At 50.3% G+C, this 12,876-nt stretch overlaps 1 protein-coding gene across 1 annotated transcript; it reads left to right on the top strand.

The window, feature by feature from the left end:
* Positions 1 to 1,234: 1,234 nt before the first annotated feature.
* On the top strand, positions 1,235 to 11,153 carry SRP9 (signal recognition particle 9). Its single transcript, XM_086694559.1, has 4 exons — positions 1,235 to 1,442; positions 6,466 to 6,534; positions 10,436 to 10,588; positions 10,951 to 11,153. The coding sequence occupies exons 1-3, from the start codon at positions 1,371 to 1,373 to the stop codon at positions 10,553 to 10,555; spliced, it is 261 nt and encodes an 86-aa protein (XP_086550685.1). The 5' UTR covers positions 1,235 to 1,370; the 3' UTR covers positions 10,556 to 10,588; positions 10,951 to 11,153.
* The last annotated feature ends 1,723 nt before the right edge of the window (positions 11,154 to 12,876 follow it).

The following is a 12,876-nucleotide window of genomic DNA, read 5'->3' as shown; positions in this document are numbered from 1 at the left end:
TCACCGACTGGTCCCTCCTCAGAACCTGCTCCTCCCCTCACGTCAAAAACCCTCCTGGCCTCCTCCTTTTCTCTCTCTTGACAATTTCCCCTCTGCCTCTTTTGTGGGCTCTGCTCCGTCTCTCTAACCCTTCGAGCTTGTGGCTGTTCCCCAGGTTTGCCGTTAGTCTCCTTTTCTCACGCTGTCCTCCCACGAGGAAGGCTCCCTGATGCCCTATCTGCTGATGACTGCTGCTTCACACCCCTCCTGCAGTTTCTGACGGAGACACCAGCTCAGCTACCCGAGGGCTCCACCTGGATGTCCCGAAGCTCAAGCCCGGAACTGAACGCCCCGTCTTCCCCAATCTCCTCCTAGCTTACTCTTTTTTCCTTGCCCCGTACAGGGTGACAGCTGGAGCCCTATGAAAGGCATTGAAAAACTCATCTATGGTGGCCGAAAGCAGATCAGGGATCGTCTGGTGGCAGGGGTGGGTGTTGGGGGGGTATTAAATATAAAGTAGCACAAGGGAACTTTCTGGAGATGAAGAAAGGTCTCCGATCCTGATTGTGGTATTGGGCATATTGACCAATGGGTATACACACATATACGTTGGTCAAAATGCAGCGGACTGTACGTTTAACACCAGTGTGTTTTACTGTACGTAAAATATAACCAAACAAACTTGGTGAAAGCAAGCGTCACCCCACTGCCTGGAGAGCCAAGGCACATCTCGTACCCTGGCGCAGGGCACCCTGGCTTCTTCTCTTCCCCCTGCCCCTACACACCCGCACACTCCCTGCTCCCAGATCTGAAGTGGGCCTGGCTGTCCCAGGCACCCCCGGACTCCGCTAGAGCGCCGGCGACGCCCAGGCCACCGCGCTTCTTCCGGGGCCCGCGAGCCACATAAAGGTCCGTCGCCCAAACTTTTCGGTTGTACTCCTGCGTTTCTGTCTCCTTCTCCCTCGCTAGGCTGCGGGCGCGACAGCCGGACCCGGTGGTCTCCGGGCTGCTGTCTCCTGCGCTTCCCGCCCAGCGGCTCCACCGCGGTAGCGGGACCCTGGGCCTGACCACGCAGTTCCGCTCCTCCAGTCCTGCAGGGGGCGCTGTGGCACCCTGCCACCTGTCTCCCGGCTCTCGACTCCTCCCGGCGAGCTCCCAGACGCGCACGCTCGCGGCTCCGCCCCTCCTGGCAGCATCCCTCCTTCCCATTGGGCGAGGGCGGGCCGGGCCGTCCAATGGGACGGGGCGTTGGTGCGAGGAGGCGCCGCCATCTTGGGCCGCTGGGTCTTCGCACCGGTCGCTGGCTCCCCGAGGTGGGTGGAAGGTGGGTCGGGTCGTGCCGCCTGCGGTCGCGGGCCTCGCCTCCTCTCGCGCTCCGCTGCGGCCCCACGATGCCGCAGTACCAGACCTGGGAGGAGTTCAGCCGCGCGGCCGAGAAACTCTATCTCGCCGACCCTATGAAGGTAAGTCGCCGGCGGGGCCGCGGGTCAGGATGTCTTCCCTGCCGCCCGCGCGGCCTCCGGAGCTTCTCCAGCCCCCTGGCCCGTGCTGGCGGTGAGCGGAGACGGACTCTCTCCTCCCCGGGGAGCGGCCGGACGGGGTCCTCGCGCGGCCCTGCGCATGTCCTCCTCGCCCCCAGGCCCTCAACCTCCCCGGCGCCTTCGCTGGGTTTACGTGTCTCTCAGGGTAGGGCTCCTCCCCCTGCAGCCGCGGCCCGGGTGCCCTCTTCCGACCTCCTGCAAATAAAACCGGGACGTTTGTCTGTCCCCGCCGAGACCCTTGAAAGAGGCCCCCCAGTCGGGAGGCATCCGTACCCCTTAGAATCGTGGTTCTTAACCTTTCGGAGGTCGGTGCCCTCTTGAGTAAGTGAGAGTGCTTGCACCCTTTCCCCAGAACATCAGCGTTTGCAGATGGGTTTAGGGGGCTCGTTCACCACCGCCCCAGAAGTCGTAAGTAGATGCCAGAGGTCAGGTCACCGTTAAAGGGCACGGAAGGCCCAGTGGCGGGAAGTTAAGCCTTCGGGTCTTGATTTTTCTTCCGCTGGAGATTTTATTTATTTTGTTGTCATACCCAAAGAGTGTTTAAATAATGGGGCGCCTGGGTGGCTCAGTCGGTTGAGCATCTGACTCTTGATCCCGGCTCAGGTCATGACCTCAGGGTTTGTGAGTTCCAGCCCCGCATCCGGCTCTGTGCTGACAGCTCGGATCCTGGAGCCTGCTTCGGATTCTGTGTCTCCCTCTCTCTGCCCCTCCTCTGCTCATGCTCTGTCTGTCTCTGTCTCTCTCTCAAATATAAAGTAAGACAGAAAAATAATAATAAATAGCTCCTTCCTAATTAAAAAGCTTGCTAGGTTTCTAGACCTAGAAAAGTAGCAAGAAGCTGTAAGACAATAAAAAGTCCATTCTTTACAGTAAAAGGTTGCAATGATAAGACGTGGTGGAACGGGTTAGATGTTTTGGGGGTTGAGTATGTTGTTTATGACCGGATCCCTGGCTCCTCCATTGGTCGACTTCCCTGCGTGCAGGGACGCTGCTTCTCCAGCTCCAGCTGCGGGGACAGTGCGGCCCAGGACTCGCGTCCAGCAGTACCCACAGCTACCAGAGTGTTTGAAAACAGGGCAAAGAACATACACGTTCCCATCGGGAGCCATCATGTTTCAAGAGCAGGGTCGGGAAAATGAAAATAAAATGGTAGTTACAGAGGATTGCTGTGAACACGGCCAGTCTAGAAGAGGCCAGAGGGGGACCCTTTCAGCTCCTCACCCCATAGAAAATCCCAGTGCCCTGGAAACCTCTGCCTCCTCATGACAGCCTTCTGCGGGTGTTTGTTGTTTTATGGAGATGAGGGGAGGAGTGCGGAGGGGGAGCTGGACCAAGTTTTCTTGGGCGCCTTCCAGGTGACAGCCATTCAGGTCCTTCTGCGTGTGATTTATGTGAGCAGTTAAGACTCTCCCTGGAGGGAAACGAACAGTCTTTGATACGTTAGCTGGTTTGCCCCGGGGTCTAAGAGGTGAAGCCAAAGTTCGAACCCACTTCTCTAAACCCCGAGTCTGAGCTCTTCCTGCCGGTCTGTGAAGACGAAGAGACGTTTCCTGGGGACTCTGGAGCCGGTAGTGCGGAACCCTCTGTCCTCTTCCACCCGTTGAACCCGTCAGCACACCCGCCACCTTTAACGTCGCTGGAGACGGTGTTCCTGCTGGACCACGTAACAACCTCCTAGTCGGTCCTTCTGTGTCTCCGGTCCCTCCTTCATTCACTCAGGCCACACTGTCTGAGACAAAAACCGACTTCTCTGTTTCCTGCTTAAATGGTGTGTTTACGCCGATTGCCGGAGAAAGTCCAGGCTCCCGGTCCACAGTCTGACCCTCTCCAGTCTTTCTGGCTTTTCCTCCACTCTGGTGCCCTGACTTTCCAGAATTGTCTTCGTTCATGCAGCTGCTTCAGCTTCTCTCCTGCCTTCTTCCCTAGAAGCAGAACGGCATGCATTTCCACAGCTGCCTTCAGGAAGCCTTCTTACACCTCCCCTTCCCCCAACTTAAATCATTGTTTTCTCTTCTAGCATTTCCCCCCACCCCGAGTATGCCTTCGTGGGATTTGATCCGTGCTGTCCTCTGTCTGGTGTTTTGGTTGAACTCATAAGAAAACAAGAACCTGATGGCTTTTTCTCTCTTTGTGGCGTCTGACCTGGTTGTCTTAGGTGCCCCCTGACTTACAAAATGGACCCTCTTACAGTGACTCTCATTTCTCCTCATGAAGCCAGCAGGCATTCTTTTAACAGAGAGATGACTTTGCACAGTTGTCGTGCTTTGTACATTGTAAGGTTTCATTGTGTTTCTGGAAAGCTGATTATTGAAAACATGCAGAACGGAATTAAATAGCCCAATAAATAGAATCGGGTGTCCAAAGATAATCTAGTTGTAATTTGCATAAGTGCTTGGTGAGTTCCCTTTTGCCCTTCACCAAAACAAATCTCATGGTGGTGGCCTTTTTGTCCCCCAGTCCTGGGAGAGCAGAGAGCATGATGGGAAAGGCTGTAGGTTACAGCTCTTAATACCCCTTTTTATATTGTTTCCAGACTTGTCTTGAGATTTCAGGTTCTACATTGTAACCATTTTAAAAACGTTCCTACTGGGGCGCCTGGGTGGCTCAGTTTGTTAAGTCTGACTTCAGCTCAGGGCATGATCTCACGGTTCAGGGGTTCAAGACCCGAGTCGGGCTCTGCGCTGACAGCATGGACTCTGCTTGGGATCCTCTCTGCCCCTTCCTCTCTCATGCACTCTCTCTCTCATTATTCTTAAAAAAGAATAACGTTAGCAAAGTTGTGAACTCTGTCGGGAGACGCTTTCTTTTAGGTGAGTCATTTTCTTGGCTGTCTAACCGTAGCATGCCGAGCAGTGAAAGGAACTGTGTAGCATGGCGCTCAATGTAGGAAATATTTTGGAAAAGTTGAAGATGGAGACTTCTTTCCAAGACAGAGTTCTGCTTTTCTGTCGTAACGCATCGTGTCGTGCCATCGTGATAAAGACGTGTTTGTGTCCGAATCCGCCTCCTGAGACCCTGGAGGAGGGATGGCAGGGACTGCTGCGGCGGGGCTTCCTGAGACGGATTTGGACCCAGACGCCCCGTCTGCTGTTTTTCCCACTGCTTTTCCCATCATTCCTCTGTGGCGGGGTGGTGGGTATTGCAGGGTAAGGAGAACTTTCTCCTCTACCCCCCTTAGGTTTAGTATTTAAAACTGGGGACCCGCAAATCACCCTGACAGAGGACAAGAGTAACAGAGGAAAAAACCCCGACACGTGTGCACATGCATGAATGTGCACGAGTTCACAAAGCAGTGTGACCGAGGAGACAGAATCGGGGCCTCTAACCTGTCTTACCAAGGTCCTAAAGTGTGGAAAGGAGGGTACCCAAGGGAAAGCGGGTTTGGAACTTCCGGGAAGAAGGGTATGCTGTGGGAATGTGTGGTGAATGAGAGTCGTAAGGTTTGCGATGCCCTCTTTTCCCAGTAAGGAACAAAGGGACGCCTTTACTCTTAGAAGTTTATGTCGGGGCGCCTGGGGGGCTCAGTCATTTAAGCATCCGCCTTTTGATTTCAGCTCAGGCCATGATCTCAACGTTGGTGGGTTTGAGCCCCACGTTGGGCTCCATGCTGACAGCACAGCCTGCTTGGGATTCTCTCTGTCCCTTGCTCTCTCTGGCCCTCCCCCTTGCACCTGCGTGAGCGGCTCTCTCAAAATAAATAAACAAACTGGAAAAAAAAAAAAAGAAAGAAACTCATGTCACTTTTACAAAGCTTCATTTATGTCCTGCTTGTAGCCAGGAGGGGCAGAGAGAGCTAATTGCTCTGAGCTCGGGTCAGTCCTTATGCCAGAGTGATAGGTTTGAGGTGGCTTGGTGGGGTCCCCTTCAGTAAATAGACCGTCCCCAACTTAACGTTGGTTGGACTTTCGGTGCTGCAAAAGCAATATAAGTTCAGTAGAACGCATGCTACGAATTTGAATTTCGATCTTTTCTTGGGCCGGTAATCAGCAGACAACGCTCCCACGAAGCCAGAACCGCCGGTAGCAGGCCGTAGCTCTCCATCGGCCACACCATCAAGAGGATAAACAGCCGGTACGCTCCGAACCCCTCTGTACCCACGCAGGCATCGTTTGCAGTGTGGTGTTCGACAAATTACATAAGACGTTCAGCATTTTGTTATCAAATAGGCTTGGTGTTAGATAATTTGGCCCAACTGGAGGCTAATGTAAGCGTTCGGAACGTGTTTCAGGTCCGCTAGGCTGTGACGTTTGGTAAGTTAGGTAGGTATGTGAAATGCATTTTCGACTTAACGATATGTATTTTTTTAAGATTTTATTTTTAAGTAATCTCTACACCCAACGTGGGGCTTGAACTCAACAACCTCTAGATCAAGAGTCTACTGAGCCGGCCAAGCGCCCCCTTTCTTAAAAGTGATTTCTACACCCAGCATGGGGTTCGAATTCACAACCCTGAGATCAAGAGTCAGATGCTGTACCGACTAAGCCAGCCAGGCGCCCATGATATTTTCAGTTTATGATATTTTCATCTGACGGTGGGTTTATTGGGATACGACCCCATCATAAGTCAAGAAAGGTCTGTGTATCCTAAACCGACTGAACCACCCAGGCGCCCTTAAGAAAGGTCTGTGTATTCTTAATGCCAAACCACCTGAAGAGTCTCCTGGACGTTCCCTGCGTGTGGGTGTGTCTTGGGAATTTTCAGTACATCTCTTCCAACTGGCTGCAAATAAAATACCCGGCTTTCAAAAAAGTCTTTGAAAAACGAATTGTAGCGATAGGAATGGACTGAAATACCTTTTCCGACCTCATTTCGATAATAGCAAAGATGCTTCTGGGTGTTTTGGCTATTAATTCTAAAAGAGTGCTTTCAGCGTACCTGAAGACTAAGTTATTTTTGAAAAATGTCTTCTGACTTCACTGTTTCTAAATGTGTATTTTTATTTCAGGCACGTGTGGTTCTCAAATATAGGCATTCTGATGGGAGTTTGTGTATTAAAGTAACAGATGATTTAGTTGTAAGTATACATTTTTATTTGTTGCATACTTCCAGACTTGTTGGAATTAATCCTTTTGAAATTACTTATGTAGCATTTATACAGATCGCCTGTTAGGATGCTTACTTTGCATTTTGTCCCAAAGTCAACCTCATTCTAGAAGCTGCCTTTATAGACTTTTGGGGAATAACTTCCTTCATCAATACAGTATGTCAGGTGTAATTTAATTACTTTCAGACTTGAAGCGAGAGGAGTGTGGAGACCCAAAGTGGACGCTCCTTATGAGCGTGTGAGAAGGTGATGGTATTTGAACACAGGTTCTAGGCTTTATAGTCCACCCTCTCTCCTTCCCCGTCTGCTCTGTCTTGTCACTTGCACACATCCCAGTAATCCCTCGGCCCCCTGCCACCTGCTCCCCACCGGCCACTGCTCCCCACCGCCAGTGGCCGTCTGCTGAGCTATTCTCCCCTGAGCTACTCTCGTCTGCTGAGCTACTCTGGGTGAGACCCCGTCAGCAGCCCCTCATTTTCAGACCTCATGTTCTCATCAGCTCGCGTGTTACCGGACCTCCCTGCTGCTCTGATACAGGAAACCACTCTCCGGTGGGAATTATTTTGACATCTGTGGTTCCTTTTTTTTTTTTTTTTTCTCTTCTCTGTTTCATTCCTCTTTGCTAATAAATATTGGTTTCTCCAGGATTCTGTCCTTGGCCATCTTTCCATACTGCTTCTAGAGCAGTCCGTTCAGCCACAGAGCCCAGGACTGCCTGGGTCTAGGCCTGTCTCCAGATTTGTACATTTAGCTCGTGCTTTTCTCCTGACTTGCCGCCCAGCTCTCTGTTGAGCATCCTCGCGTCGGTGCTTCTCGGAATTAGCCCGTCTGGAGTGGAACCAGACTGCCACCTCCCGTTTCCTGGCCTTGGTTGGTTACACTCTCACCCACCTGCTCGGAAACCCTAGGATCATGTCAGGCTCCCTCCTTTCCCGTCCTCACCTGCACTGTTCTGCACTCGAAGAGCGTGTATTTTGATCCTCTCACGTGCCCACGTGCTCGCCCGGGCCTTCGGGAATGACCGACCCGAGCGCCCTTGTCTCATGTCCTGCCACGAGGGCCCCGTCTTCGCTCTTCTCCCCTCAGTTCAGGGTGTCGTCCTCACCTGGCGAGCCTGCCAGACCGGTCTCCTGACTGTGTGCCTGCCGCCAGTTCGTCTTCAGTGGCCCCGAGGGACTTCTACAAACGCACATTTGCTCATTAGGACCCTGCCAAGACACCTTAGTGCCTTCCCCATTGCTGCTCGCGTGGCCCCTCCACCCTTCGCCTTTTCTGTTACCTGGGGGCTCCTGGGACCTGCGGGCTGTCGTGAGCTTTCCCACTTCTCCGTGCTTCGGAGGGATCTGTGTCCGTGTCTGCGGCTCTGAATCCCACCCCCGCCCCAGTGTGGCAAGACTGATGCTTCTCTTCCCAGACCCAGCTCAGAGGGTTGCTTCCCTCCAGCTTTTCTTTCTCACTCTCTTCGTCCTGTATCGTCATTGTTTCACCGTATTTGTCTTTGTAGTGGATTGTGGGCTTCCGAGAGAACAGGGAGCAGAGAATTCCCACCTGCGTCGCTAGTGGTCGGCATGATGAGGCCTTGACCCGGACGGTACTCAGCGAGCAGGCGTTTACTTTCCATTACTGTTTTCGTAAGGCTTAGTTTTTTAGGTTCTCTCTACGCCCAACGCGGGGCTCGAATTCACAACGCCAAGATCGAGAGTCGCTGGCTCCATTGACTGAGCCAGCCGGGCGCCCCGGTAAACGTGTTTTTCGTAGGTTAGTTCTTTTAAACATCTTATGGTGACTGGAAATCACTTTTTGTCTCCGGTTACGTATTATACTTTTGCATCGTATATTTGTGTTGAAGGTCCCATTGTCGGGTTGCACAAATTCAGACTTTGCATGACCACCACGTGTTCCGGGAACCACTTAAGTCGGGTGAGGTCACTGGAAACGTGAGACAGGACAAGTAAGCGGAGGTGCAGTCGGTCAGACCTGGAATCAAGGCGTTCGAATCCTAGCTCGGCCCTTTCCCGGCCCTTCAGCCTTGGAGAGGTTTGGGCCAAAAGTTTGGCTTTCCGGGCCTCAGTTTCCTGACCTGGAAGCGCCGGTGGCGGTCACTTACCCGACTGGGGCGTGGCCGTAAGCCACCTGTGGGGAAGGACGCGGCTCTGCCCCGCCTCTTCTCGGGCCGCACGCGTGTCCCTGAGCCTCGAGCGTTCACTCTGAGGATCGTGTGACGGGCACAGAGTGGAAACTGCTGCGTTCTGTGTTTAAAACAGCAAACAACACAGAACTGATGTTCACACAGATTGAGGACCTTCCGCGTCTGGTTGTGATTCTGCCTGGTTCAGGACTCCCGGGTGGCAGTCTTGGGGAGGACTTGATGCATCACTCCTGTGATTCCTGTGACCAGATCGAAATACAATCTTTTGTTTCTTTGTTAAAATTGCTGACAGTTAGTCCGTGTTTGGAAGGAAGCAGACACAGTTGAACCCATTCTCCTGAACAGTAGATCTGGGAATCCGCTCCAGCGGTAAAAATCTGGTCTCTACTCACCCTTGAAACAAGTTTGCGCACCTCCCTTGCTAATGCGTTTTAATAGTTAACGGTCCCTTCGCAAACTCAGCCTTGGGCTACATTTATTGTTGTCCCCATGTGGCTTTGGCTTTTCTATAATCCCATTTGTGCATCGGTTTTTCCTCCTCCCATGACTGATTTAAACATCTTCTATGAATCTGAAATCTTTTTTGTGAGACCGGAGTGACAAGGCAGATCCATTCGCCCTCACGGCCTCATCACGAGATTGTCACACATCCCACGATGTGCGAGCAAACATTTGCAGTAAGTGATTTTGGAGGGCAGAGTGGATTCAGACCATTTGGGGATGATAAGATCGAACTGTAGATTACTTAAGTTGATGAACATTATTGCAGGATCGTTCATTCCCTTTGTTTAAGGCTCATGTGAACCCTTCAGATGGGCTGGAGAAAAATGGACCTATTATTACAAAATGAGGGAAAGAGCTGCCAGCCGAAATTTGATATTTTTGAAGACTGTAGAAAAATGGTATTTGAGAGACCTCCGGCAGGTCTTAAGTACCTGCCTAGTGAACAGTGTAACTTACAGCAAAGAAGAATTTGGTTTGGATTAAACATCGTACATCCCTTCAGCATATCAAGGCTGGACAGATTTATGCGGCTTAGTGGAGGCAGTGAGCAGCTGTGAGCGAGTGACGCTGGATTTTCTCTTAAGTTCTCATTACCGCCTCCTCCCCATCTCCCGTTTGCGGTAGGGAAAGGGGTCCTGATCCGGCTGCTTTCCCCAGCATGACTCCGGGATTTATGACCAGATCCCAGGGGGAAATAAGCTGATTCCAATCCTTGAGTCCTCATCAGACCCCACAGCAGGATTTAGCTTATTACTTAATTGGTCATTTTTGAGACACCTCTGAGAGAGTTCATTTCATTTTTTTAATTGACAGCAGTGGAGTTGGGAATACTGTAAGATACTAAAGGAATGTAATTGCTGGGGTCTTAAAAACCTGAGTGTATTGGGGCGCCTGGGTGGCTCAGTCTGTTACAGCTTCCGACTTGGGCTCAGGTCATGATCTCCTGGTTTGTGAGTTCGAGCCCCGCGGTCGGCTCTGTGCTGACAGCTCAGAGCCTGGAGCCTGCTTCAGATTCTCTGTCTGTCTGTCTCTCTCTCTCTCTCAAAAATAAATAAACGTTAGAAAAAGAAAGAAATGATTATATTTGCCTTAGTATGACCTCTGGAGGGAATGGGATAAAATGTGGTAGGAAAGACTCAGGTTTGTACCCAATCCTACATTTGCTACATTGTTAATCCAGTTTTACGAGTTAATGTGCACTTTTGAAATTTCTGACAGTGTTTGGTGTATAGAACAGACCAAGCCCAAGATGTCAAGAAGATTGAGAAATTCCACAGTCAACTAATGCGACTCATGGTAGCCAAGGAATCCCGCAGCGTTGCCATGGAAACGGACTGAATGGTTTGGAAGGAAGATGACCCTTCTTTGGAAGTAAATATCTTTTGAATTTGAAAACAGTGTCGGGAGAGAAAATACTTTATGTAACTAAGTGGGCTCTTCAGAAGCGGGACATCGTTTTTTTGTACTTTTTTTGTAATGTTTGCGTTAGAGAGCTAGGACTGTAAATGCTTTCAGGTAGAAAGCCTTTATTTATTTTTGGAAATTGAACAAGAAATGCATCTATGTTGGAAACTTTTTGCAGATCGATGTTGGGCGAAATACATAATTATTCCATGGTTAAGTTTGTATCCGTAATTTGAAAATGAGCTGTCAATAAAAGCCCATTCTTCCTTAAATTTAGTGAATCTGTCTTTAAAAGAAAATGAACCGTACACATTTTGCTGCATTGATAGGTTTCTTTTGGAACATAACGATTGTGTCGTTGAGGACCCACCACCGTCGGGTACGGTGAGTGGAATTCTGTGCACAGCAGCACGCCTGTCTGTGGGCGAGGCGTCTCAGCTGTGTCTCCAAGTGATCATGGAACCAAGTGTGCTTGACCTAAAACGTTGCAGCTTTAGCCTGCAGTTTTTACCATAAAGGATTCGTAGTATCATTCGCTTGTTGAGCAGATATTTGCTTTGAATCCAGCTTTCAGTGCCCGAGAACAACCGCAGTTACTTCAAGCGCATGGTCACTGCTGTACTGAGACCACCGTATTCCAGAAGGCCTTGCCACACGTTTCCCGTCTGTGTTTTCTCAGAAGGGCTAACGATGTGACCCGTGAAGTCTGCGGGTGTCTGCGCCACCGCTGCCCGTCTCTCCCTTCACCAGGATGTTGTGTGACTGTCACGATGTTATGTTGTCCGCTGAACCAGAAGTATGAGGTTATTTGATACTCAGAAGTATGAGGTTATTTGATACTCATCGTATAATTGTAACCCGAGTTTCACCACCTAAATGTTCGCGTGTTGCTTCCTATGTTAAAATATTTTTTGTTAGGAATTTGTCGTGTTGAACAAATTTTAACCTGGGAAATTCCGTCAGCCATATGACTTTTTTCATGTTTCCGAGAAGTCTATGAAATATTATATGGATGTATGTTGTCTCTTGAAGTTTCTAACTTCTCAAGAATTTATTGATTTCTTGACTGGCATATACTATATTCATTTAGTCTGAAATAAGCCTAGTGATACTGTAAGTAATTTTTTTTTGTCTGTCAGTGCCTTTTATTACATGACTTTCTGTGAAGATCTATGTTGATGGCAAGGTGGTTTTCTTGGTTAAGAAAAGTAACATCAAATAGTAAAGGGTATTTTGGGTTTGTGGTACCCCCGCCGCCTAGAACGAATGGGGTCACTGGAGGATTTTTTGGATCTTTTTTCTCTCATTTACACCTTCCACTTCTTAACGGTACTTCGTAAAAATAACCTGGAAGGGACAGACTGGGGATTCGGGGTCCTGGGGTCCTCGTAACTCAGAGCAGAGGGCGCACGCACGCCAGACTCCCTGGCCTCCGGTCTTGGCCCCACTGCTCGCCGACCCTGGTCTCAGGATGCTTCGGACACCGGGCTCGCAGGTGCTCCTGGGACTTGACGAGGGCTGAACGGCGTCCCCTCTCTCAAGCCCTCGGCGCAGTCCCCGCAGCGGAAAGCTCCATCACAAGAGCTGTCGGCAGGAGGACGGTTCTCAGGGAAAGGGTATGGCCAGCCTTTAGTTTTATCTCATAATTTTAATTGAAGGATTATTTAGAGACCGCATCTGCCTTTTCTGCCGAGAGCTGTGTCTACTATTAAACGCTGCTTCTGCCAGTTGGGAAGTGAGACGAGACTGCCCGCAACAGAGCGTGTTCTTCTGTGGGGAGAAGCCGAAATCCTCGAACCTAAAACTTGTGTTTATTTGTCCCTGCACAAAATAAAGTTATTAGGAGAATCCGTTGGTAAACGTCTTGCATTTCCTAAATACCACATAAACAGGGGCGCCTGGGTGGCGCAGTCGGTTAAGCGTCCGACTTCAGCCAGGTCACGATCTCGCGGTCCGTGAGTTCAAGCCCTGCGTCAGGCTCTGGGCTGATGGCTCAGAGCCTGGAGCCTGTTTCCCATTCTGTGTCTCCCTCTCTCTCTGCCCCTCCCCCGTTCATGCTCTGTCTCTCTCTGTCCCAAAAAAAATAAATAAACGTTGAAAAAAAAAAAATTTTTTTTAAAAAATACCACATAAACAACAAAACAGCAAACATCGTACGTTCTGAAAACTGCGGTGCCGTATCCTTCGTTGTTTGTTTTTTGTTGTTTTTTTAATCATGTAGTGTTTCTAGACGCTGTAATCCGGCTTCCGGGGAC

Source organism: Puma concolor, chromosome E4, assembly GCF_028749965.1.
Source record: "Puma concolor isolate L17-30 chromosome E4, mPumCon1.1.hap2, whole genome shotgun sequence".
Taxonomy (NCBI): domain Eukaryota; kingdom Metazoa; phylum Chordata; class Mammalia; order Carnivora; family Felidae; genus Puma; species Puma concolor.
This window is presented reverse-complemented; position numbering and strand designations above follow the sequence as displayed.

Excerpts from the sequence above, each read along its gene's own strand:
- SRP9 (XM_086694559.1), top strand. The coding sequence starts at position 1,371 with ATGCCGCAGTACCAGACCTGGGAGGAGTTCAGCCGCGCGGCCGAGAAA. Across the intron at positions 1,443-6,465 it reads ATCTCGCCGACCCTATGAAG|GCACGTGTGGTTCTCAAATA; the intron begins GTAAGTCGCCGG and ends TTTTTATTTCAG. Across the intron at positions 6,535-10,435 it reads AAGTAACAGATGATTTAGTT|TGTTTGGTGTATAGAACAGA; the intron begins GTAAGTATACAT and ends AATTTCTGACAG.